At 39.8% G+C, this 25,251-nt stretch overlaps 1 protein-coding gene across 17 annotated transcripts in view; it reads right to left on the bottom strand.

Moving 5' to 3' along the window:
- The window catches only part of Syp (Syncrip), a 121,236-nt gene that overhangs the window by 11,473 nt on the left and 84,512 nt on the right, over positions 1–25,251 (bottom strand). For 5 of the 17 annotated variants that reach the window (XM_065239838.1, XM_065239837.1, XM_065239836.1 and 2 more), the window contains exons 7-12: positions 23,672–23,805; positions 23,478–23,606; positions 23,239–23,385; positions 23,067–23,173; positions 22,781–22,920; positions 10,151–10,635 (exon numbers count right to left, since the gene is read on the bottom strand). In XM_065239838.1, the coding sequence (XP_065095910.1) occupies positions 10,160–10,635; positions 22,781–22,920; positions 23,067–23,173; positions 23,239–23,385; positions 23,478–23,606; positions 23,672–23,805 (1,133 nt within the window). In that variant the 3' untranslated portion in view covers positions 10,151–10,159. Of the gene's footprint in view, positions 1–5,461; positions 5,545–8,704; positions 8,916–10,150; positions 10,636–22,780; positions 22,921–23,066; positions 23,174–23,238; positions 23,386–23,477; positions 23,607–23,671; positions 23,806–25,251 lie in introns of those variants that run through there. The other 12 variants (XM_065239840.1, XM_065239841.1, XM_065239843.1 and 9 more) reach the window with 7 other exon arrangements.

Below are 25,251 nucleotides of genomic sequence, written 5' to 3'. Positions count from 1 at the left end.
TACCACCGAGAACATTACGAAGTGGTACCCTTCTCCAACCGCGGTACCATCGAACGGCGTTCGGTTACAACGAACCACTAACAACTATGATGCGTACGTTTACGGCTGTCGAAGAATTATTCGAATTTGGGGAATCTTCATCTCGCTTTTTGGCACGGATTAGAAACACTTGAATTGTTTTAGCTTTAAGATTGTTTCATGTAGACAATAGTCCGATGAATAAAATTAAATAATAATAATAATAATAATAATAATAATAATAATAATAATAATAATAATAATAATAATAATAATTATATCTGTCAAACTTTCATAGCGAATCAAAACAAACATTGCGTAGTACTAGAATTTCGACTAGAATAGGGTACGTTAATCGTTTGCTTGGGACCAATAGGCTAGTCAAGTGGTGAGCCAATTTAAAATCTTTAGTTTCGTATTGATTGTTGGTGATACGAAGCAAATCAAGTGAATATTGTACCAACAATCGCAAATCCGCCAAATTGTCCAGAGCTACGTCCAATCGAGAGATATTGGACTCTGATGAAGCGAAAGCTTTCTGGAAAGAAACAAGGAATCAAATATATCAAACACTCCCAACAAATTTGGACAAAGACGGCCACCACGATATCTGACGAGTCTTTGCAAACCCAACCTGAGCAGAGCTGATCAAATTGAATTTAAAATTTCCTGTTATGATGTACCTTATTTTGAATACTCCAATTGATCTCATTTTGTTTGACTTAACAGCAAAATTTTACACTGTTGAAGCAAATGGAAAACTAATCCTGCTTTCAATTTAATCAATTTGATCACTGATTTTGCATTCATAATGTTTAACTGAATACGGGCCTGGCGTAAATCGTTAGTATCCATGCTTCTCACGCTGAAAGCCTTGAGCTCATATCTCACCCCGGGCAAGTCACGAATGACCTAAAATGTGTTAAACAAAACAAGTAAACAATAATCATTACTTCAACGACAGATGAACTGAAATTAAATTTTAAACAAGACGTTAACAGCAGAACTTCAAGTTAAGTCGCATCAATTCAAAAAGTCTTGACTGCATAATGAAAGCACAATGTGATATCAGAATTATGTCCTGCAGCCATTGCTACGGAAGCCACTGCCCTCGCTGCTAAGACATCCGGGAACGAAAGGGTCTTTCTCCTCAACGAGAGGAACAGAGCCCTCCGCACTGCAGACAACCGTGACCTCCCCCCGGTGGCCAGGGTCCACTGGCATGGAGAGAAGAGTTGGCGATCAAACGTCGCCAAAATAGATAAGCGGATTAAGAGTGGATTCCAAGCCGGAGATAACTCTGTAGCTTTGAGACGTTCTGTTGCAGAGCTTCTCGGGTCGGTTTATCCGGGGCACGTTCATCGCTTTACGGACGGATCGCGGTCGCGGGCTGGAGTTGGACTCGGAGTGGCAGGACCGAACACTGCAACGAGTCAAAGTTTACCGAAGGAGTGTTCCGTCTTTTCCGCTGAAGCCGCAGCTATTCTAGACGCAGCCATCACTCCGGCAGATCAACCGATCCTTGTGTTAACTGACTCACACAGCGTCATCCAAGTGCTGTAAGCCGAAGCCCGGAGCCACCCCTGGATACAAGCCATTACGTGGATCTCTGGACACTGCGGTGTTCCCGGAACGAGGCTGTGCGGACAGACTGGCGGTATCTGGAGCATCCCGTCCCCACTACACCAGAAACGTACCCTTCCTAGACGTCAGGCGTTGGATTGTGAATACTATTATGGAAGCCTGGCAGCAGGAATGGTTCCAGTCGCGGACCACTTTCCTGAGGAAGATCAAGTAATTTCCTGTAATGTTTCACCTTTCCGCAAGGTTTGTTCAATTTGCAGCATCCCCGCCTCGGTAGAACACGTGCTGTGTGTCTGCCCGGAGTTCCAGAAGCTACGAGAACAACATAGACTCCCGGAGAACGTCAGTAATCTCCTTGGTTACGACCACTCAACGTTGGCTGCGCTGATCGCCTTTCTGAAGGACGCCCACTTGTATAATCAAATCTAGCCCCCCGTCGGTGGCTGCACTGATCGTGTTTTCCTTTTTCTCCACCGGACGGGGCACTGTCTCCTACGGTGGAGCTCTACCTTGTTCGCGCACCCAGTCCTTACCGCAGCACCGATGTAATCCTCACTTTACATTAAGTTTTTAAAATGTTGTCTGTCTCATTCGTTGGGTAATCAGAGCCAGTTATACGTCACGTTAATGTCAAATTGAAGCCTTTTTTTAGGCAGGATCTAGCCTGACCATCTGCTATATAACGTGATGAACTAGCCTACGGCTAAAAATCACGGTAATAAAGAAAGAAAAAAAAACAGTTGCGTACTGTTAGAGTTTTCAGTGCCAGCTGACTGCTTTGAATACGAAACACAACACCTTGATGATTTTTAAATTGGTATTTGCCCGCTTGGTATTCCGATCGTAGATTGCATGCCGAATACACGGGTTCGAATCCAGGGAATTGCTCTTTATTTTTTTTTTATGTTTGGAAGGAATATTGACGCTCTGCATAAATATAAGAATTATGATATATTTGAGCCACAGATCATTTCATATTTTCGTACATTAATTTTTGTTCCTAAAAAGACTTGTGCGGATTGCTTCATGTGGGCTATGACGGATCTTTTTAGAAACTTTCAAGTTACTAATAAGTTCCGCTGGGGTGAGAAAGCAGTCACGCTCACCACTACACCACCGGCGCCAGCGCTTTACTTCCCTTCCGAAGGAAAGCGTGATGAGTACATCCCGGTGGCGTCGACTGGAATGGAACACAGGCCTGCTGGGAAGAGAGGTAATCACGCTTACCACTACCCCACCGCCGCTGTTTCTAGTTCTTGTTTTCATTATTGCGTTTCCTAAATACGCAGCCTTGTGCGAAGCAACGTTTCAAAAGAAATTACAAGCAATGTTCTTAAATGCACAGTTGCGCCTAAATGTAGGCGATTTCTTTAAAAATCACGCTAGTTTCACAGGAAACCATTGATTTCTCCGAGGGGCTTCTACAAAGCTTGTTAGGTGATCGGTGTAAATGTCGTATAAGTGTTATTTTATAAGTTTCTTTTTGCTCAAATGCTGTTCTACCGTTTGTGTAGTGTAAAAGAGACACGGTAGAGCATGAGACTACGAATACCAACAGACTGCGACCGAGTTTGTTTACAATTTGCTCTAAAATCACACTCCCCCCCGTGACCTCCTTGCCCATATAGTGATAAAGCTGTATCACCATGGTTTCGACCTATTTGGCACGGAACCGTTTTTCTGTGAGTTTGGGTAACAGGGCGTCAGCATCATCCACCAGCATGTGATTTCAGAAGCAACTGAAATTCATGCTAAGTGTTTGAGCTGGTTGGACTAGTGAACCAGCATATATGTAGACACCCTATCACTATTGTTGCAGCAGATGGTTTCACCTTTTACACTTATCCTCTTCCATCGCCCTGCAATAAGTTCCAGTTCTTGAAACTACCGAAAACATTAGCAACGCTGCTTCTTCATAACATATGTAAGCACTGAACATGTCACATTAAATGCGACAAGATGTCAAAAAAATGTAAATGGATTTTTTCCCGCAAATTGATTTAGTTGTTTTCGAATTTAGGTGGATGATTTGTGTGAATCGTGCTTTACTGTAACGTTATCTAGAAAACATTCTGTATTTTCCGCAACGCTAAGCGACATGTACCAAGCTTAATCCTATATATAGGAAAGAAGGAGCGCTGTCAAATGAGCACCAGAGCACCCAGAAATTTGGCTTTACTCGAGTTGTTCGCAGATGACAGGCGTTGCAGTTCTGTTTTCTCTTCGTGTCGTATCTCTCTGAAAAAGGTTTATATGTTTGTCCCCCCAAGATCACAAGTAATCACTAGACTGAAAAAAAAATGCATCCAAACGAGTGTCGTTCCCCCTGATTGAAGCGCTTCTTCTTGCATGTGATAAAATATATTATATTAGCAATATGATCCACTCTTTCGCTTAGCGATGAATTTTTAGCGTTGAAAGCACTTCTGTGGCCAAAAAGGCTACCAATGCATTTGTTTATCGTCACTAGGGGTAAACGAAATGAAAATTCGTTTAATATTGCAAATGAATGTATTTCGGCATTTTATTTAATTTGATGACAGTGACATGTCAGACAAATTTTAAAGTAATATACACAATGTTATTAATGAAAATAATTTGACTCTTACTTTTGTAATAAGTGCTATATTCGCACACCTCGATTGTAATTGAATGATTGTTGCTGACCTTTTTTAACGCTAGATGGTGCGTGAAGCAACATTTTGCGGGTTGCCATTGCAACATTTGGGAAAGACATGAATGGATCATATTGTTAATATGATATATTTGGTGTGATGGTAAATGATAAAAACAGACGCTGGTGAATAGTGTCAATGGAGAACAGTTACTAGTCCGAAAAAGGAGAACAATTACTAATCAGAAAAGCCTAATAGGAAAACCAACTAGCATAGAGGTAACTCTAAGACTAGTAGGTCCCGAAGAAACGTGCTCAACTTTTTGGCTCAGCTCTGGTACTATTTTCGGTCCCAAGCTAATCGATTTACCCCTCGAAACATAGGAAAACCCACTAACCCCTCATTTTATCTGTCAAACTTTCATAGCAAATCAAAACAAACATAGTGTAGTACTAGAATTTTGACTAGAATGGGGTACGTAATCGATTTGCTTGGGACCATGTAGTGGGTCAAGTAGTGAGCCAATTTAAAATCGTTAGTTTCGTATTGATTGTTGATTGTACTTTGCAGACGATTATTCGGGGGTTTAATTTATTCTCTGCTTATTTTGATTATCGTACTACGTAAGCCGTTAATCTTCGTATGTGGGATGTTCTATTTGAGAGTTCAACATGCTAACCAGTAAGGGGATATTCATAAATTTTCACATGATCTACGGGTTGATGGGTTCCATTACAGATAGTCCTTTCAATATTTACGGATTTGTTTTACTGAAGAACCTTTTTCTATTACTGTGTTTTAAATCACGCCATAACTCCCCACTGGAGCTCTTGGAGTTCACTTGACGTTCATCCATATGTTTTACTCTTTTGTTTTAAATACTGTTTGTTAAATGAAATCAGCAGAAATATGCGGAAAATGTTAGTATAATATTAGGTTTTTCATTACAATATAATCTAGCGTCGAGCCCTATCATTTCTCTCTGAAATTATTCGATGACATTCCCTGTTGTTAATAATCTTCAACATCAAATTTCTCTAACCTAACGGAAGTTTTCTAAAAACAAATCAACGGTTTTCGTTCGAAACCCTCACTCCGTCCGTTGATGCAATCTTTTGGAAAAAAACAAAACTAAATAAATTCAAATGAACCGGAAAAATCGAAAACAAAAGAGTTCTAAACAAATCCAAACTTCTTCGCGCGGGAAAAATCTTGCTTCTTCTGACTTCCGAGTGTTCAATTGCTTCATGGATGGCCTCCTATCGGCGGGGTGAGTATCCATGCATATCCGGACCGTCGCCGTTGTAGGTTTCAAATTTGATTCTATCTTCATAGTTCATAGAAATTGGGAGAAAAACATTTTAAATTAATAAATCAAACTGAAAATGAAAATAGTACACTCGAAACGAGTTCAAACGAGTGGTTGCTTATACCCTAGGTGTGTGTGTGCGCGAATGTGTGCGTTTCAAAAGCAAAACGAACGAAATGCATACTAAAGAAAGAAGAATATGGTAAATATTTTATTTCCACCAAGGGAATTGGATACAGATGAGTTTGGAAGACTAGAAAACACAATAATTCGCTACATTTAAACATAAGAGACACTCCAAACTACTTTCAACGGGAACAATCAAAGTGAACAAGTAAATGCAAACAGTCGGATTTTGATTGGATTGATCATTAACGTAAGCCTATAGTAAATCGGACAAGAAAATTTTGTTGACACTTACCTGGAAGGAGGAGTGGATCGTGCACCGGACAAACTCGGTGGAGGTTGTGAATGATTATGGATTTTTTTTTATTTTTTGGTTTCTACCTTAACAACAGCAGTAGGTACAGTGACAAAGTGAGAGACAGAGAGTGAGAGAAGGTGTGGCCAATTGAATCTACTTTACACAAAACAAATTGAGAGGAAACGAACTAATAACAAAACGATAACAAAACAAATAACAGAGCGGACCAACAAAGGTTCTGACATTTAGCGTACTGCATCCAAATCCTAAGTGAAAATAAAATCATATTTTCTTTCCGCAGACCATCCGTTCGTTTCACTTCTGAGCGACTTGAAACGAATGTCAGATAATGAAAAAATAGGATACATAATTTGAAACAAAAATACATATATATTTTGATTCACTTTTGTCGTAGGTTAATGTTTTTTTTTGTACGTAGAAAAATAGTTGAAAAAATAAAGTAAATCCATCTCGATTATTGTTGAATCGCACAAAAAGTTGTGTATTTATTTTCATTTTCTTTATTTATTATTCCTCTTTATTTTATCTATCTCTCTTTTTCTCTAACCTAACTTTTGCAAAGTGTATGCAAACGTGTTTTTTTTTCTTTATTCTCTTCTCAATAATGGGGGCAGCACAAATAATAGAATAGAGGGGAACGGGGGAGGTTAACTTACACAAAAGAAACATTTCTTTCTCACTACAATTACTGCTACTATATAAAACATTATCGAGTTTTCGTTTCGTTAGATCGTCTCAAACGGCTACGCTCAATTAATAAGGCATTTCGTTTTTCGTGTAGTTCTTACTAATCCCTAAACGACATTAAAAAAAAAAAACATTTCCCCTAAAAAACCTGCGCAAACGAATCGATTAGTATTTTTTGGATGTTTTGTTTGCCGAAATTGATAAAACTTGATTGGTCAACTTCCCTTTTGGTTCTTCGATTGTGATTGTGTTGGTTGGAATCAGAACACTGTGGTGCGATTTTTTCAATTGACTGATTTGGTTGTTGTTTATTACTCGGTGGAAATGTTGTACACAGATTACCAAGAAACTGTGGGATGTTGCTGGGCAACGAGCGTTCCAAGAGCACATTGCTGTTCATGTTGTTGTTGTTGTTGCTGCTGTTGTGGAACGATCCGGTTGCAGTTGGCAGAGGTTTAAAGGGAAAGAAGCACGGGTTTGTGGTGCTTTACGTCACGTTTTCCGTGAAGGTTTTCGGAAGCAAAATGGAGGAAAGCTGTATGGTGGTGCTGGGGATGGTCACCGAATGACAAATGCGTCTCCGTGGATATGATCGTATGCGGGTGTGTGTGTGTGTGTGCGCGGGTGTTTGGGTGTTCATGTGTGATCGGACTGATGAGCATGTGTGTTTGCAGTTAGTCGGGTTGTTTTAGATTCAAGTTTCGCCTGAATGGTGGCAATTTGGAATATTCTTCAGTGTTAGACTAGAATCCATTCGATAAGCACTTAGGACTGGGGAGATAGCGAGCGGTTTCAGTAGATCGGTGCTCGAAGGTTATTTTAGAGTTACAGAAGAAGAGTACAACGAGTTGAGGAAGGAGGTCTTACACTAGAATTTAGTTGATAAAATTAATTTAATAACAAGAAAAATTAGAGAAAGTTCAACAAAAACGAAAAAAAAAACTGCAAAATAACTTGGGTGAAAACAGACTTAGTAAAATTATATCTTCTCAATTTTCAGTTCTTCTCAACGTGTCGTTCCCGGTTCAGCCGTAAAAAGAGATGTTGATAATTTTGGTTTTAAATACTAATCGATTCATTGTCAAAAACAACTTCTTTCTCACATTGATCATTGCTTTATTCGTTTTTCTTCCTATCAACAGCGTAGCACGGATGTCTACACATTAAAAATAAACAAATTACACTAGACTTGGACTACTAATTTGTGTGTGTACGCGTGTGAACTTAAACATTACGGATAAACTAAAGTTAATCTACATTGTTTGTTTTCCTCTCTAGCGTTTTCTTAATTCGTTAGTGTATATATATTCAGTTATACAATGCAAAACGTTCTTTACAGTAGACAATATATCAGGCTTACAAGACGTGTTTTTGTTTTATCTCTTCTATTTGCTAGGGTTAGAGTAAATAAACGTACAAAACGTAAAAATATAAACGGAAAACTTAATCGTTAAAATTGCTCAAGAGTGCTGAAGTGACGCTCCGCAAAAGCCGCTTCGGACCGCTACCGGCTCGTCGAAGATCGAGAGAGCCGACGGATCCGCTGAGCGCATTCGCGAACTTTCGCCTCGGCGATCCGATGTGCGAAACAAAGAAAATAAACGATAAATAAACTCACGATCACTAACACACTGAAACAGCTTGCTTTGATCGTGCCTTCTACTTCTTCATGCCTCTTCTGTTCCATTCCACATAATTTAGGGGATTCCTAACTGCACCTAATCGTTCCTCTCCTTCTACTTCGTCGTCGTCGTTTACAAATATCAACAGATTGCTAACAAAGTAATTTCTACAAATACATCTAGATCGCGATTGTTTCTTCCCTTGCTAGAACTAGGAAACCCATCGAGGTTTCCTTCAAACTTTTGACTCTTTTGTTTTCTTGCCTTTCATCCGTTTTGTCCTGTGCCTTCTTCTGCTAGTATCACTCTAATAGTTGTTGATTTTTTTTCGATTTTTTTTTTTCGTTTGTTTTCAAATTATTAACTTATCAGTGAAAAACAAAAAAAAAAGTAGAACAGAGAAATGAAAGCTGGCCGTCCTCACCTGGTATATTTGGTAGCAGTTTGACGCGCTGGATGCCACGACCGTTGAGACGAGTTAGACCCACCCCACGGACCACCACCGCCGCCCCGATTGGAGCCGGAGCCCCCGCGGTGCCCACTCGCTGAACCAGTGGGACCCCCGGGCGGTTGCTGTTGCCACGGTGCCCAACGATTCGGCCACGTGCCGTGATTCCACGTCCATGACCAACCCCCTGTGAGCGTGTGTTCGTTTGTGTTTGTGTGCGCGAAAGAGTTTGCGTGCGTGTGTGTTCATTCAGTTGGCGATCCATTGTTGACGTCGTCGTCGTCGTTGTATTTGTGAGACAGCGCGTCACATTCATCGGGTGCCATCAAACAGAAGCACCGAGAAGATGCCCGAATCATTTGATTCGATTATTGTTTGCATGTTTTTTTTGGTATGGGTATTAGTTCAATCGCATCGTTCGGGGGCGGATTTGATTTGATACGATTTGTCGATATTGTGTTTGGGTGTGATTAGGATGCGTGAGCGTTCGTGAACGCACATCATCGGAACAATAGAAATGAAAATAAAAGAGAAAACATAAGAAAAAAGAAAGCGAATAACGCGTTAGAAATTGTTGGTCCCATTCGTCGGTGGATGTAAACAAAAACTGAAATCTTAAAACTTAAAGTGAATGTTCTTCTTGTTAAAAACTAAACTGAACGTAATTATACATTAAATCGCTTAACAACTTTCTGTTCTATCAACTGCGGCTCCTTATTTAGGGTACATAGTTTGATTTGTTTGGTTTTGTGAAAATTGAGAAGAGTAACTGAATTATTCTGCGCAGCGTGGTTCAAATGCCCCAACGATCTCCATTTTTGCTAGTTTGTTTGTTTTGTTTTTTTTTTTCTAAGATTTCAAATGGCAGTTTGTTTTTTTTTTTCTTGACGTGGTTAGTTGCAAGAGACTTTGAACGTGAATTTGTTTTACTTGCGAGCATATGAACCCCGACACAGTGTTAGGATGGAAAATGAAGGTTAAAACAAATGTGAGACCGAAGATTAAGTCATTAATCCGATTTGGTTGTATAATTAGCTAGAAATAGATAGTTCTCCTATAATTGGTTGTTTGTTTGAAGATAAACACTGCAATCATGGCCAAAACAGAGTGTGAAACAGTTCCGAAAAATGTGACAGAAAAAAGACATTCTGAACAGGAGAAGGTGTTAAACAAAAAACGTTGAACAAGAACTGTTAGTATGAATTGATGCTAGAAACGATTGAAGCAATGGAAATAAGCGTTTGATAAGGAACTAAATGAAGCGTTAAATAAAACGTAATGAGCAAACTAAAAGCAATAACGGTAAACTACGGCCATTGTTTTGAAATTGGTTCCCTCGAATGGTCCTTATAACTGATCAACTAAAAAAGCAGAAATAAATCCTAACTATATACCAGAAAAGTAACGAATAAACCAAGTAACCTTTTGCTCTCAGACAACCTTCCGCAGCTTGGAACCCACCGGGTTGTTCCTAGCGGCCGCCACCGCTGCAGCAGCCGCCGCTGCTGCCGCCACCGGGTGGTGATGGGGAAGATGGTGGTGGTGATGAGAATACGAATGATGATGATGATGGTGATGAGACGATCCGCTACCGCCGGCGCCAGCGCCACTACCACTAGGACCGCCTCCGCCACCACCGGCACTACTAGCACTACTACCCTGACCATGATGGTGTCCATGATGACCCGACGAGGAACCAGCGACGGCAGCCGCTGCAGCGGCGGCCGCAGCTGCCGCAGCCGCGGCTGCCGTCGCCGCACTAGGCGGATAGTCAAAGTAGTAGTCATCGCCGTAGCCGCTGCCTCGGTAGTAATCGTCATAGAATGGCGGATCGGCAAACCCGCCGCCGCCGCCACCGCCACGGTGCGGATAGTCGGCGTACCCGTAATAGTCGTAATCGAAATCTACTATCGGTATGATTCGTTTTTTTTTTATCCGTTGTGATTTCATAAATTGCAATCAGTGTGTAGTGAGTTCGTTTCAGTGTGTATGCCGTCGTATGTGGATTCGAGAGTGCAGACAGAGCCGGTTTCGGTTTCGAGTCGTCGGCCGCCATTTTCGGTTGGTACACGAGTGTGCCAGCGAGGAAAAGAAGAGAAGATAGAACCAACAAATGCGCTCAATCAAAACATCATGAATTGCGGTACGGTTTTTGCCTCGACGGTTGCCTAAACTGGGTCCTAGAAATGTAAATTTTGGATTGTTTTGGTTGTCAAAAATTTGGTTTTGCGGTTGAAATTTTGAATTTTGAACTACTTTCACGATGTTTTTGTTTTGCTTTTCTATGCATTCGCACTAGAGACTAGTGTAGTTATGAATAGGAAATTTTGATTTCTCTTCTCCCACATATGGTCACCTAAAGTTAGGTGGTTAGGTCCTCGGGTTTGCGGCCAATTCGATGGTGGTTTACAAGAATAATAATAATAATAATACAAAACAAACAAATGAATACGAAAACTAAAGAGATACAGAACCAAAAATGGAAACTCTACTCTACTGAAACGCAAAAATGAAACTGAATGAACTAAGCGAAAATCTGACAGCTGGATCGTCTGGGTGGATCGCGCTACTTACCGTTGTCAGAAGGGGGGAGTTTGGGCCACGTGGGAAGTCGACATGGTTGCAACAAGTTGGAGATATATTGCAGTAGGACTGTTTTGAGCTCAATGATCAATGATTATGAAGATGAGGTGAATGTTTTGGTTTTCATGATTGTATTGAACATTTTTATACAACTTCCTTTCCGTTTTTTAGGTTGGAAATGGCATGGCAGTCGATTTACTTATGGTGGTCAGTATTAAAATGTATCATGTGCACCAAAGTAGAGGAATTTTGACTGAATTCTGCCTTAGTGGTTATGATCTTCCGGATTACTTGTGTGTGCAACCATTTTAGATGTCTAGAAACTGAACAAACATCGTTTTAGTTGAATTAAAAAAAATGTTTGCCTGAATTAGCTACTATTAAGCTTTCAATAGGTTATTCATATTAACTGTACTGGATACATGGTTTGAATCAAAAAATCATTGCCATTTGTTGGAATAAGCTTATTAAAAGTACGACAGGACTTCCATATGTGTAGCAGTTTTTCAAACTACCTTTACATTTGAATTCATATGGAACTAGGAAGAAGCTCAACTCATACACAATACAGGTATACCTCGATATAACGTAACTGTCATTTTTGAATTTCATCGCCGATTTCTCGCAAACGATCATTCAATCAAGCAAAAGAATAACAACATCGGACAGATGAAGCAATCCCCCATCGATTGGTAATAGTGATTTGTATGATTGAATGGTTAACTTCCAAATATCGACAATGGAAGCCAAAAGTGACAGTTACGTTATATCGAGGTATACTGTATTTTGAAAATAGGTCCAAGATTGAGACCATAATATAGACAGTGGTATTCCAACGATTGATTCGTATTAATTCCAATGACAATTTAGAAAGCCTCGCGACATTCTCGAACGATCCTGGATAAGTGTCCTGCGGAAATCCAAACGGAATCTGGAGACAAATTCAGAACCCTCTTTGCAAAGTTTAGTGAGCATTGATAGCAATAGTTGCTTCTGAGCACTATACTTAGCTGGTTACCACTCGCTTGGTTGATGTTAAGGGCGTTAAAATGGTGTCCTTTTCTCAATTCACAATATAGCCAAATTTTTCAATGGTCATTTGAATTTATGTGTCACAGGGTGCACCGAAAACGAATCTTATTCAGAGAGTGAGTCGCTTTCACTTATTCATATGGAGAAATTTCTCAGCGCTGAGTGACCTACGCTTTAGAAATTTCTCCATACGAATGAGTAAGATTCGTTTTCAGTGTAGATTTCGATTCTGGTTTGGTTCTGGCCACTTCCCCGGGGGAATCAAGAACATGTTCGGGTGTGGCCAATGTGGTCCACGATACTCAATATGATTTCCAATGAGCTGCCGTTTTAAGTGTTTAATGGCAGATTTTGGTTCTGGCCGCTTACCCCGGGCTATCCGGGCTAACAGGTCCAGAAGTGACCAATATGGTACACGGTATTTACTTTATTACTTTAAATGAGTTGCATTTTGAATTCCCATTTTTTATGTGTCGCATGTAGTAATGAGTATTTGCTTTGTGCTTCTTCACAGGTTCCCCGGGGGCACATGTGCTTCTAGGAAGGTCCATCTTGTTGAACACTTTTCTGTACTCTTCTACACACATTTCAAATATTTGTCAAATTGAGTGCTCTGAAAGCTTCAATTTAGACAAATACCGTGAGTTGCACATCATCCACTATGAGTGGAAAGGGTACTTACTTCAGTGATCCACCCAATAAATCCGAAACAACGGAATGATTCACAGTGTCTGCTACTGTTCCATAAGCAAACCCCACACGCATCAATATATTGACGCGAAGGGGAATTATTGACAATAATATTGATGATGTGAATTCAGAAATATTGTCAATTTCGATATATTGACGTCAATATAGCATGTATGGACAATACGATTATTGTCAATAAAAGCAATCGTGTAGGGTTCACTATAAACAAGACAGGAACAATAATACTGAAATGTTACAACTTCAAAGAAGGCCATCATGTACGTAGGCAACAAAATCGCTTTAAGGTGATTCCTTGTAGAGTCCACAAATGGCCCCCACGTAGGCTATAAAATGCACTTCCACCTTGAATTTTCAATTACTCAAATCTCGGAAATTAGGACACCATTTCACCTGAAATGCCAGTACCGCAAACGTGGAGTAACAGTTTCATTGTGTTACGTGTCGTGGAAGCAGATATTTGTGCGCTTAAAGTTTCGAAGTGGTAGTGAGAATAATGATCTCACAGCAAACACCTTAAAACACAAAAATGGTTACAATCAAAAAGATCTTGGCGCCAACAATGCCTTGGAAACGCCAAAACGGACTGAAGAACGTCACAATTATCTGACGAAAAAAACACATATTTACGCATAATGCCAAAATTGGCCTCTCGGTCCGGTCTAGGAATTTGTCGGGTTGAACAATTTCTCGACTTTCCTGGCCATAAAGCATGATTGTACTTGCCACAAAATTCAAGCTCAACATTGCATTAGGTCCTAAGTACCATTGACAGATTCTTTTCGTCGACAAAAATTCAACAGGCTTTGAAAGCTCTCAATTAATAACTGTGGAAGTGCATCTAGAACACTAAGTTGAGAGCACGCAATAAGCTAAAATGCGAGGAAGAATAAGAAGTTGTCTTAAAACTGCCAAAGTAAATTTTAATACGCCACAATAGCTTTTTTGAAAATTTTAAAATGACCTTCCATCCAGTCGACTAAAATGTCCTCAGAAACTAACAAACTACCGCTAGCAGCTACGGAAACTTTATATTAAAACGATGAAATGCTCTTTTACGTGGTGTTTACATCTGTGCTTTTTTGCTAGCGTGTACTGTACTAGCGCTGTACTAAAACGTAGCCAGCATAATGTAAACAGGGCGTCAGCATCTACCAGCATGAGATTTCAGGAACAATTGAAATTCGTGCTAGTTGGTTGAGCTGGCTGAGTTAGTAAACTAGCATAAGTGTAAACAGCCCATTTACCTTGGAAAAATGCTCTTTTACTGCATAGCTACAGAAATTGGCTGTCCTGCCCGTGTTTTTGTTTTTGTCAGAGAAATGGAGCGACGGGCAAGCCACCGACAAACCGACATGAATGATCATAGTAAAAACATTAAAATTTCTGACCAAAGCACACTACTGACATCTGGCTCCGTGTTCGCGGGAAATATTTAGCTAAGCCATGAACCCGCATGCAAAAGTTATGAATTGGTTCGTTTCTGATCTATTCTGGACAAACTATGTTTATCTAGATCAAAAAATCCTATGGTTTTGACAGTTCGGATCACTGCACATTTAATCGGCCGTTTACGATTTTCGGGCATAAGTCAAAATTAAGTGTCATGTCGGTTTGTCGGTGGGCAAGCGTCTAGAATGAGCTTACAAAACTTTGCGAGACCTAAGAATAATCAAATTTTGTAAACTTAAGATCTCAACGGAATAGCTTAGAGGGCATCAAAGCTATCTAGATCGACAAAACCAGGCGGGTTAACTAATCAACCCTTCAAAAGTGGTTTGATCCCACCACCAGAACTGATTGGATTCGTCCTCTATATATGATCGCAGCTTATCCCCTGAAATCTGACATATGTATAAGTCATTTCGGTTGATCCTAAAACGCCGCCTTCCGGATTGGTCTTTCAAATTGTCCGAACTTCATGTTCTAGGTTAATGGATCAATGAAAATGCTGAGGTTTTGACAGAACTGTGCTGTGGCTACCACAGTATTTTACATTTGATCGTCCATATATAGTAGCGCCAAAAGCATGCTGTGGTGGGTTCAAACCTTGACCATCTGAATTGATCAATTCAGAAAAGCGCTTGATTTTTTTGCCAAGATGAGCACCACCGAGCAGCTCGGCAATATTTTTTGCTGGATCTCAGGGAAAAGTTTGCCGAGATTCAGTTAACAAACGGGAATTTTGCCGAGATCTCGGCTAACAAACATAAATTTTTCTGAGATCTCAGTAAAAATGGTGCCAATCTCGACAAAAAATCTAAGTGTGTACTTTCGAAGTACTGTTATGCTTCCTAGGAACTGCCACGCTTTGAATTGATCTTGAAATCCTAAACAGATCATTCGCCAATTTCAGCCACGGGGGCAATAATCATGAATTTCCACGTAGCTCATATCAATGTGATGAATATAAGGGTTTAGGTAGATTGTAACAGACTACTCTTTCTAGTATTCAGCACTGCGATGCGAGTGTGAAAGAGTAAGAAGTTTTCTTCTGTCATACCACCGTCAGGTTTACCGCTGTCCGTTTGTCCAAAAGTGTCAAATTCATATGAGCTATGGTGCATCTATATTTGGTTAACAGTAATAGAGTCCCCCTGAATTCAGCACATCAATGCACCCTTTGTATCTGTTTGTCTAAAATTCATTCAATCATTTCAGTATTTTTTTTTTCATTTCTAACGGTCATAAGGGCCTAGCTTCAATGATCGATTCTCTTCATCTATTTTCTCATTAATACATTACTACACTGCCGTTACACACATAAGAGTCCCGTGGTACATAAGGATTGCATAGAACATGGGAAAGATATGCGTATAACGGCAGTACAATTACGTGATCAAATTTTCCCAAAATTTTCGCGTTTAGAATCATATGGGCTTAACTGCGATGATCGATTCTCTTCATCGATTTTCTCTTCGCAGCATCGCAGTTAGGTGAACAACTTTTCCGAAATTATTCCAATACAGTGTAGTGAAAGGTAGTGTTAGCTAGCTCTTCGGTCCCAAGCTAATCGATGCACCCCTCGAAACATAGGAAAATCCACAACCCCTCATTTTATCTGTCAAACTTTCACAGCAAATCAAAACAAACACAGTGTTGTACTAAAATTATAATTAGAATGGGGTACGTTAATCGATATGCTTGGGACCAATAGGCTAGTCAAGTAGTGAGCCAACTTAAAATCGATAGTTTCGTATTGACTGTTGGTAATATCAAACGCACCGAGAAATGTTAATCCAGTCGAGTTATTAAGAAACGAGAAAATCGACGAAGAGAATCGATCATCACGGTTACGCCCTTATGCATGCTCACTGTCGAATTGACAGCTCGCTACCGCTCCCATAAACGAGTACACGGGTGAACTTTCGTTCATCTTCTGAAAAAATTGACACAACAGCGGGGCCCTGTTTACTAAAAATGAGCACATGAATAATACTCGCGTAACTTTTGAAAAGGGCCTATAAACTTTTGTAAACAACTTCCTAGGTCCTTTTCACGAGAACCGAAGTACGCCCACGCAAACCATTAGCACTATTGGAACGGGGAGAATTTTCCCCTACCTGATAGTGTTGTTAGTTTGCGTGGGCGTATTCGGTTCGCACGAAAAGGGCTTAACAAGTAAATCCGAGGAAAATACATAACAAACCGCTGTTAAACTCATTTTGACCGATGGAATTCCAAATCTAACTGTAAGATTTGCCGCAACGGACAACCAATGGATGCAATGTACGTGGGCCTTTAGGATTTGCAGGCAACTTTAACTGATGCGACGTATTCTCGTGTAACGCATGAATTGTTCGAAATCGAAACATTTATGTGCGTCAAAAATGACAAAACTTTGTTGACTTTTTCATTATCACATGACTAAATATTGATCATCAAGGTCGTAGTCATGTTCATGTTCCTAGTTTGTCAATAGCAAATACAGTACTGGGTAGAATGAAGTACACACCTTTTGTCATAATGTTTAATTTGCAATACCTTTTTCAATACTAAGTATTTGAATGTAATATCGCCTTTTTTAGCTGGACAAAATAAAATGCGCCCAGCACGACTGCTTAGCTCAGTGTATTGCGTTTGAATTGTATCTTATCGCTCCAATTGTATGAAAGAGTTAAAACATGTAAACATGTAATCAATATGTTGAATATGTTGCGCGATTCAGTCAGATAAAATGGAAAATAAACAAATTTCCGTCCAAATCCGAAAACTTAGCGTTACAGACTATCAAAAAGGTCTAAAACTCGTTTGTCACTAGCAGCGCTGCAAAATCTCGACAATACACGGTGATGATGACAATTCTGGATCAACAATAGAAAAGGGACAGCTCCGTGTAATTGTTTTGCTCAATTCATTTAATTTCGTTACAAATTTAATTAATAAAAACTCTACACATGCTCATCACTGATAGCATTATCATTGACAATTGACATGGTTTGCTTTGACAATGACTGTTAGCTCAAATGAATGACCAAAGCAGAATTCTGGTTCAACAATAGAAAAGGGCCCACCAGCATTTGTAAACAAACCGTTCCAAAGCACATTCCTCGCAAATCGAAGGCCGCCCACACAAACCAACACCATCATCGTGTAGGTAGAAGTTTCCCCTATCCGATGATAGTGTTGGTTTGCGTGAGTTGCCTTCGCTTTGTGAGTAAAGGCCTTTGGAACGGTTTGTTTACAAATGCTGGTGGGCCCTTTTCTATTGTTGAACCAGAATTCTGCTTTGGTCATTCATTTGAGCTAACAGTCATTGTCAAAGCAAACCATGTCAATTGTCAATGATAATGCTATCAGTGATGAGCATGTGTAGAGTTTTTATTAATTAAATTTGTAACGAAATTAAATGAATTGAGCAAAACAATTACACGGAGCTGTTAAATTGAACAAAATTGGATAACAATAATGTGATACAGAATGCACGAAATTACACTTTTTGTAACCAGGTGAATGTTTGTCATTGACGAAAAAATTCAGTTATATGGAAATTACTATGGGAAAACCAAACTTTTTGTTCATTGTCTTCTACCAATTTTCCATAGTGCTTTTTCGAAAATTTATATAACTATTCTTACGAGAAATTCTAAATTCTAAGCTACAACTTTGCGGAAAATAGTTTTTCAGTCAAACGTCAAATTAAATAGTTATTAAATATTTATTAGATTGATAATCTGCCAACACTGCAACACTGTATTTTGCAGTGTGACATAGTAGCCTTGATATTTGTGCTCTATTCTTCGCACCAGAAACACCAATGTTGCCTGCTGAACAGTTGAATGAGCATAATCATAAGACATCAGTGACTTGAATGAATAAAATCTTTGGTTCCTTACATTTGATTTAAAAGTGGTTTTCAACAAAGTTATAGCTGAAAATTTTCTACAATTACTGCTATCATTTTTAAAAGCATAGTGATGTGGTGAATTGTCAGACAGATATGAACAAAAACATAAATTTTCCCATAGTAATTCCCATATAAACTTGAAATGGTTTGTGCCAAGTCAGTTTCTTACTAAAGTAGTTCAAATTTTGGGAGGCTAAGCAGAACCCAATTTGAAACCGTTTAAGCACTGTGGAGCGAAAATTTCAAATTTTGCATCAATCTACTGGGCACTGTCCTAGTAGATATCACATGAAGAACATTGGTCGGGTTCAGAGTGATATCTGTCGTTTCTGTAATTTAGAACGTGAAACCTCGGAACATCTGCTCTGCAGTTGTGGTGCATTACACAAGCGTAGATGTAAATTTCTTTGAAGTATTAGCTTACAACCTAGTGAAATTTGGTCTGCAAATCCTGGAAAGGTAGTTGGTTTTATAAACCATATTATACCGGACTGGGAAAAGATGTGTCCAGGCAATTAGCCGTTCACTCGTTAAATAGTGGTCGGTTTGCATGATACAAACAGCAAATAGGGGTACCACAAAAGTTCAAATAATGGACGCTGTGGTTTTACTCCCCTACCCAACATAAAATAATAAACTGTCCGCAGAAGGCTGCAGGAAAGTGGTTATGGCCCAACGACGACCATTGATTCGAAAAGTGTACAGGTTTGTTAACTTTCTTTTCAATATTCATTTAAGAATGAGTATGATTTTTGTAGGATCAAGCGCCTTAACTTTGTCTGGAAATATGTCGACAAGCCATTGGAGTTTTGGAAGAAGGTTCTCTGGAGTGATGAGAGTAAGTTTGAGCTCTTTGGGCATAAACAGCGTGCATCAGTTTGGACAAAATCAGGAAAGATACTTGCTGACAAAAGCGTACAAAAGTCAGTGAAGCACGGAGGTGGGAATATTATGGTGGAGATGCTTTGCGTGGTCTGGTGGGGGAAATCTGGCTGAAATAGATGGAATAATGACCGTAGACTCCTACATGAGCATTTTGAAAATATTATTATGGCTTAGATAAAAAGTTTATTTTTCAGCAAGACAACGACCCCAAACATACCGCTCACAAAGTATCTGCTTACTTCCGTGCTTCACGATTCAAACTATTGGAATGGCCAGTCCAAAGCCCTGACTTGTATCCCATTTAACACTTATGGTCTACTTTGGATCAGATTGTTGACAAAGAAGATGTTACAAACCGTGAAAAACTGTTTGAAGCCCTGGAAAAGGCCTGGATGGAAATTAACCCCGAACACACGAAAAACCTTTTTGAAAGTATGCCAAGACGCTTGCAAGTGGTCATTTAAAATAAGCATTTAAAATGCTGATTTTATTGTTATGCGTACTTCATTTTGTCCACTCAGAAATGAACAGTTTCCCAATAAATGTTGTTATCAAATAATTAACCACTCTCATGGCCCGGAACAAAGCATATTCCGAAAGTAAATCTATAATGCTAGTTTCGTTCGAAGACATAAAAAAACTGTATTTAATAAATATTGAGAAAATGTAGAAAACTTGTCATTGTAAGAGGTGCGTACTTTATTTTGACCAGTACTGTAAGTCACTGACAGGCAACTTTTTCTCGAAAAATCCACCAACATCTAAAAATCCAAGCTCATCAACTATTCTAGCACGGAAAATCTTCATAGGAAATTGTCACATTTTGCGCTTTACCCAGCAAAAGTGTACATTCATCTGACGTTTGAGTTTGGCGTCAACTTTATGCTTTGCCACCCTTCATTGATTTTGGGACTTTGACAAAGGTTACCGATTCCGCTGAACAAGGCTCAGACAGCCAGAAGTCTCATAACAATTCACAGAACGAATCGTAAATTACGAGCTAGTAGGTTAAAATCGTCTAGAAGAATAAAATTCAGTACACCAGCGTTCATATTTAATCGTAGTTTTGCTACTTACATACTACAAAAAAATCATGTAAATGTCGGTGCCCTGTGGCCCTTCCGACATACGAATTAGTTAAAAGTGAAGAGAAAATCAATTGAATCACGGAGAAAAAAATACTTCCCCGAATTTGAGTTCTTTTTGTTTAATATTGTGTTTAGCCTCTCACTTGCACTAGTTATTGTTGTCAAAAAAGAACGAGAGATTTGACCCAACGAAATAGTTGAGCCCAATGAGTTACTATTGAGTAAATTGCATGTTCTCAAATTAACGTGAATTTAACTTAATTTAGAGTAGAATATACTTAAGAGTAGCTCATTTTTTTGCTGGTGTTAAATGGAAACTACAATATGCGATTTACTCCAATTTGGCTTATTGGGCTGAACCCCGGAATTGAGGGAAAAGTACCTAATTTTGTCATCTCCGTGTACGTTCTTTTCACCAAGTTGCATACGTTCGGTTTCGAAGCACTTAATTTTACATTACATGCTTGTTTACGTTCTATGATTCCCATAAAAAAAAATTTCGTAACGTGTAAAAATAGTGATTCCTAAGTGTGCACATACGATTTATAATTACTGTGTCGTACACATAATAGTACACATTAAATCGAATAAGCTAAGTAAGGCTTATTGTCAAACTGAATTTGTTATAACAGATCCAATCGTATATGACGTCAAGTGATGTTGTTGTAAATTTGTGGTTTTAGCCTCTACTCATTATGCACGATTTGCTTGTCATTATACAAGTCCGTATATCTCAGACATAACTTCGAAACAACATGCATAATGGTTGACTGACAGGTTTAACAAATAATTAGGATTGACGTACAATGTCCAACATAGACTAGATGATGATGACATCAGCTTTCCAGCGAGCTATGCTTGCAATGTTCTTCAACATGAGCAATTTACATTCGACAAAAAAAAAACCCCCATTCCGGACACGCTGCAGAAAGTGGAAAACGGCGGCGCAGGAAAATCACGGAAGCCCTATGTACCAAGGTCGATCGCGTACGGCCAACGGAAAGCGGCGTTCCAGGTAGACAGGAAAACCAGCGAACAGTAAATCACCAATATATCCACTAACAACTCCTAGCCAAAACACCTTCACCTTACCCTTCATTAGACTAGAGCGGATAGAAATGATTGCATGCAATAACGTCGTTTACCATTTTTGTTTTCTAGCTCTACGGAAGTCGCTACGGAAAATGCATAATGTGTACTAAAATAGAGTTCTAAGCCGGGAGAGGAAAACACACAACGAGGAACGTGTTTAGATGGATAGGATGGCAGGAGGAAGTGCAGTTAGACTGGATACTGAAATGAACATGTTGGTATACACAAAGGAAACAAAAAACAAAAGCAGAAACAAACTATACGAACAAAGGTTACTATTTCGATGACTATTGTTATTTTTGCTTTGCGAACGCTCTCTAGGATATATCTCGCTGCCTAACTATTTACGGGAAAGTGATGCCAACTGCGTGGTCTATTCAAGTAGAAATACGGGATGCGCTTTGGAGCTACTTTGTGGTTCAGTACTTGGTGGCACTATTTTATTGTTTTTTTTTTTTTGGATTCGTTGCGATGTTGGTACTAAGCCTAAATCCTGCGGAGCTGATGGTTGGTAGATAGAGGGGGGGAGCGTGGTTGTTTTTTTTTCATTTTGGTAAGGGAACTGGGTTTTTAAATTTTGGAATGTTTTTTGTTTTGTTTGTTTTTGGTTTGAATTTGTTTTCAAGATAATAAACAACAACATTTCTTACAGAGTAAACAAGGTAAAAAAAAGTCAATTGAAAAATCATGCAGTGTCTTTCCTTTGATTCTCTTGATTTGGTTGCTTTGTTCGGTTTGGTCGTTTTTCGCGACACGGAATCTTAAATGTTGCATAATACTAATACCGTCGTTTTTTGTTTGTTTGTTTGTTTACTGTTCAGTGCGGAAAAATTACCGAGAAAATCAAAACCTACATGCACTTAGAAGGAAGAACTTAAAACAGTAAAATAGAAATGATAACTAACTCGTAACATAAATCGGAAATTTTCCTATCCAAGTGAAATAATATGCAAAACGAAAGTGTGTTACTTTCCAATTTCTGGTGTAGAGAGAAGATACGTTTTGTCTGATTTCTGATCTTTAAATCTAGTCTGATCGGTTTTTTTTTAATTCGATTGTTGATACCCACACATTAGTGGGTGTTTGACAATTTACATTGTATAGGACTACACATATACTCTGTACGGTTGGTTGGTGGAAGGACAAGTCTGTTTCGTTTTGCTCTAATCATTGAATTTGATCTACTTATTTTTGAAACGTCACTGCCTGCGTGACGATGGGCGACGATCGTGGCAGTAACAGTATTGTGAATAGCGGAAACTCCGCACGAAAAGGGGGCGCGCAATAGAATGAAAAGGATAAAACGGTATCACTTACCATAGTCGCCGCGGCTCATCGGGCCACGCATCGGAGCTCCTCGGGGACCACCGGCACCGCTAGGAATTCGCATCGGTGGCATTGCACCTGACATCATACCGGCATGCTGGGGCGACATGCTGTAGGGAGGAACGAAATCACTGCACATTAGCACGGTTTTAGCTACTGTCCTAGCACTTCGCCCGTCCAAGGGCATTGGAATTGAAGTTACGATTGAAATTTTGATAAATCTACTGCGTCAAAAAAATCCGAAAAATTCGCTAAAGTCATGTACATCTCTATTTACCCAACTATCCCCATCCTGGACTGCAGAAATTGGTTCATGCGCCTTTCCCGGGCTCGCAGGATCTCTTCCTTCTTTTTCTTATCGGACGGAGGTTTCGCCAGTGACACCTGCGGGTAAAAATGGGAAAACTGTAACATTCCCAGTTCCATCGGGTAGTGTTGAAAAAACTAACACAAACCTCCAAGTTCGACCCTCCGAGTTCCTTGCCGTGCAGCTCCTTCATCGCGTTGACCGCGTGGTCACGATCCTCGAAGTGAATGAACGCGTAGTCTTTGATTTTCTTCACCCGTTCAACTTTGCCAAACTGTTCAAAACTTTCCTGTTTTTCGATCACAAAAAAAGAAAAAGAAAAAGAAAAACAATAGAATCAGCAAGCTGCGAATACGGAACGGTGCAACTGGCAACACTTACCTTTAACTTCTCTTCACTGGTATCCTGTGTCAGATTGCGCACGTATAATACTTTGACCTTGCTCATCGTTTGTTCATCCGGTTCTTCCTGGGGATCCGCCCAGTCCACTATTATATCACAACCCCACACCTAGAATCGCCAAGGGGGTAAAGAAAGTCAGCTCAACTGGCAACCCTGGCAATTTGACAACCTACCTTTATCCTTCCCGTTCCGAGTCGCCGCTTCGCTAGCGATGCCGCTTTGTGTGACTCGTACTCGAGGAAGCAGAATCCTCGGTTCTTCTTCTTGTCGTCCGGTGAACTGTAGATTATCACTTCCATTAGGCCGGCTGTTCGGACGTTTCGAAAAATGGGGGGAGGCATTTTCAAGATACCGAAAATTCAACCCACACACGCGCAGAGAGCGGAGCGTAAGGAAACGGTTTGGAGGGAAAAAAAATGCAAAACAAATGTTAGTATAAATTTGAACAGAAATGGTAAAAATCCTTACTAAACTAGATTTAATCAAACTTAAGTCTACTGTGGCTGTGGTCGGTCGAAACCAATTCACTCACTGATGCCGATTTTTTTTTCTTTTTGTGGCGCGGATGTCACACAATTTTGCGCTCCGGGTCCTTACGAGACTAGAATCGGAGCAAGGAATCGAACAAAAGCTCAACTCATCTTTAGGGAATTTTGAAAACAGGTCCAGCTTTTCTTCAGTTCAGTTCCGTTTGGGAAAATCAATTTACAGTTCAAATCAGTTGCCAAATTCAGTGCCAAAAGTGCTTTTGTTCCGTTTTCAGAGTGGTACTTTCAGATTTTCATACGCCAGGTTTCAACCGCGATACGATCGGTAATCGATTGCTTTGCTGCTGGCAACACTGTCCGCAATTGACAGTTATCGATTACTGTCGCCACCTTTGAAGCTTTCTTCGAATTCAATAAATTTGCTTACTATAAGAGAGGAGATGCAAAACACTCAGTTCGGGAGATGGGATGTGATTCATTCTTGTTCCAAAGCACGAATTATTTGTAACACGGGAGATACTGAGGGTCGGAAGGGGTGGAAAACCAGGTTCCAGAAGGGGTGATTATTTACATTTTCGTACTTCTTTTTGCTTAAGGAAAAATAAATCAATCGCTCCAAATTGATCCTATCTAGGCGGGTGAGGGGAGACGGGGATAATCAAACTCAAAGATAACAATCCATATGTTTTTATACACACACAGAGCAAATATTGTTCTACACTGAAAATCGATTACTATCATCCGTGCAGCAGATCGCGGAAATGGGGGAAAGGGGAAGGGTGGTCTTTCTCCAGTCATTACACATTTGAGCTGTCACATTATTTTCAGGCCAATCGCAACGTTGTGGTTGTTGTTGTTCCAAATTGGTTCCAGATAGGCCGAAAAGAGAATGCTGCTGCTAAGCAACCCGCGCGTGCGCACACACAAGAATATCCGGATCGTACAAATCCACGTTTAAATGTATATAGAGAAAGTGAAAGTAAAATATAGGAAGAGAGCAAATAGAGAGAGAGAAAGAGAGAAAAAGTGAAAAATAGAGAGTGGTGTGAATCCGACTGATAGTAGCCAAATCGTTTTCAAATGAACTTTAGAATTTTCGCCATTTTGTCGTTGTTGTTTCTCCGATTGAATCCGATCGGATGAATGAACGATACGGTGTGTACGGGAAGTAAATCGACAACAAATGAAAATTGACACATGTCTGTCAACTCGGTAATGCTGAGTTTTCTTCCGAATCAAGTTCGCTGTGCTGTAGCTTGACAATT

The sequence above is a fragment of the Ochlerotatus camptorhynchus genome, unplaced genomic scaffold (genome assembly GCF_037179485.1).
Source record: "Ochlerotatus camptorhynchus isolate MF236.1 unplaced genomic scaffold, CSIRO-AGI_Acam_v1.1 ptg000062l, whole genome shotgun sequence".
Lineage (NCBI taxonomy): Eukaryota > Metazoa > Arthropoda > Insecta > Diptera > Culicidae > Ochlerotatus > Ochlerotatus camptorhynchus.
Note: the sequence above shows the minus strand (reverse complement) of the source record. Positions and strands in the feature narration are given on the sequence as shown.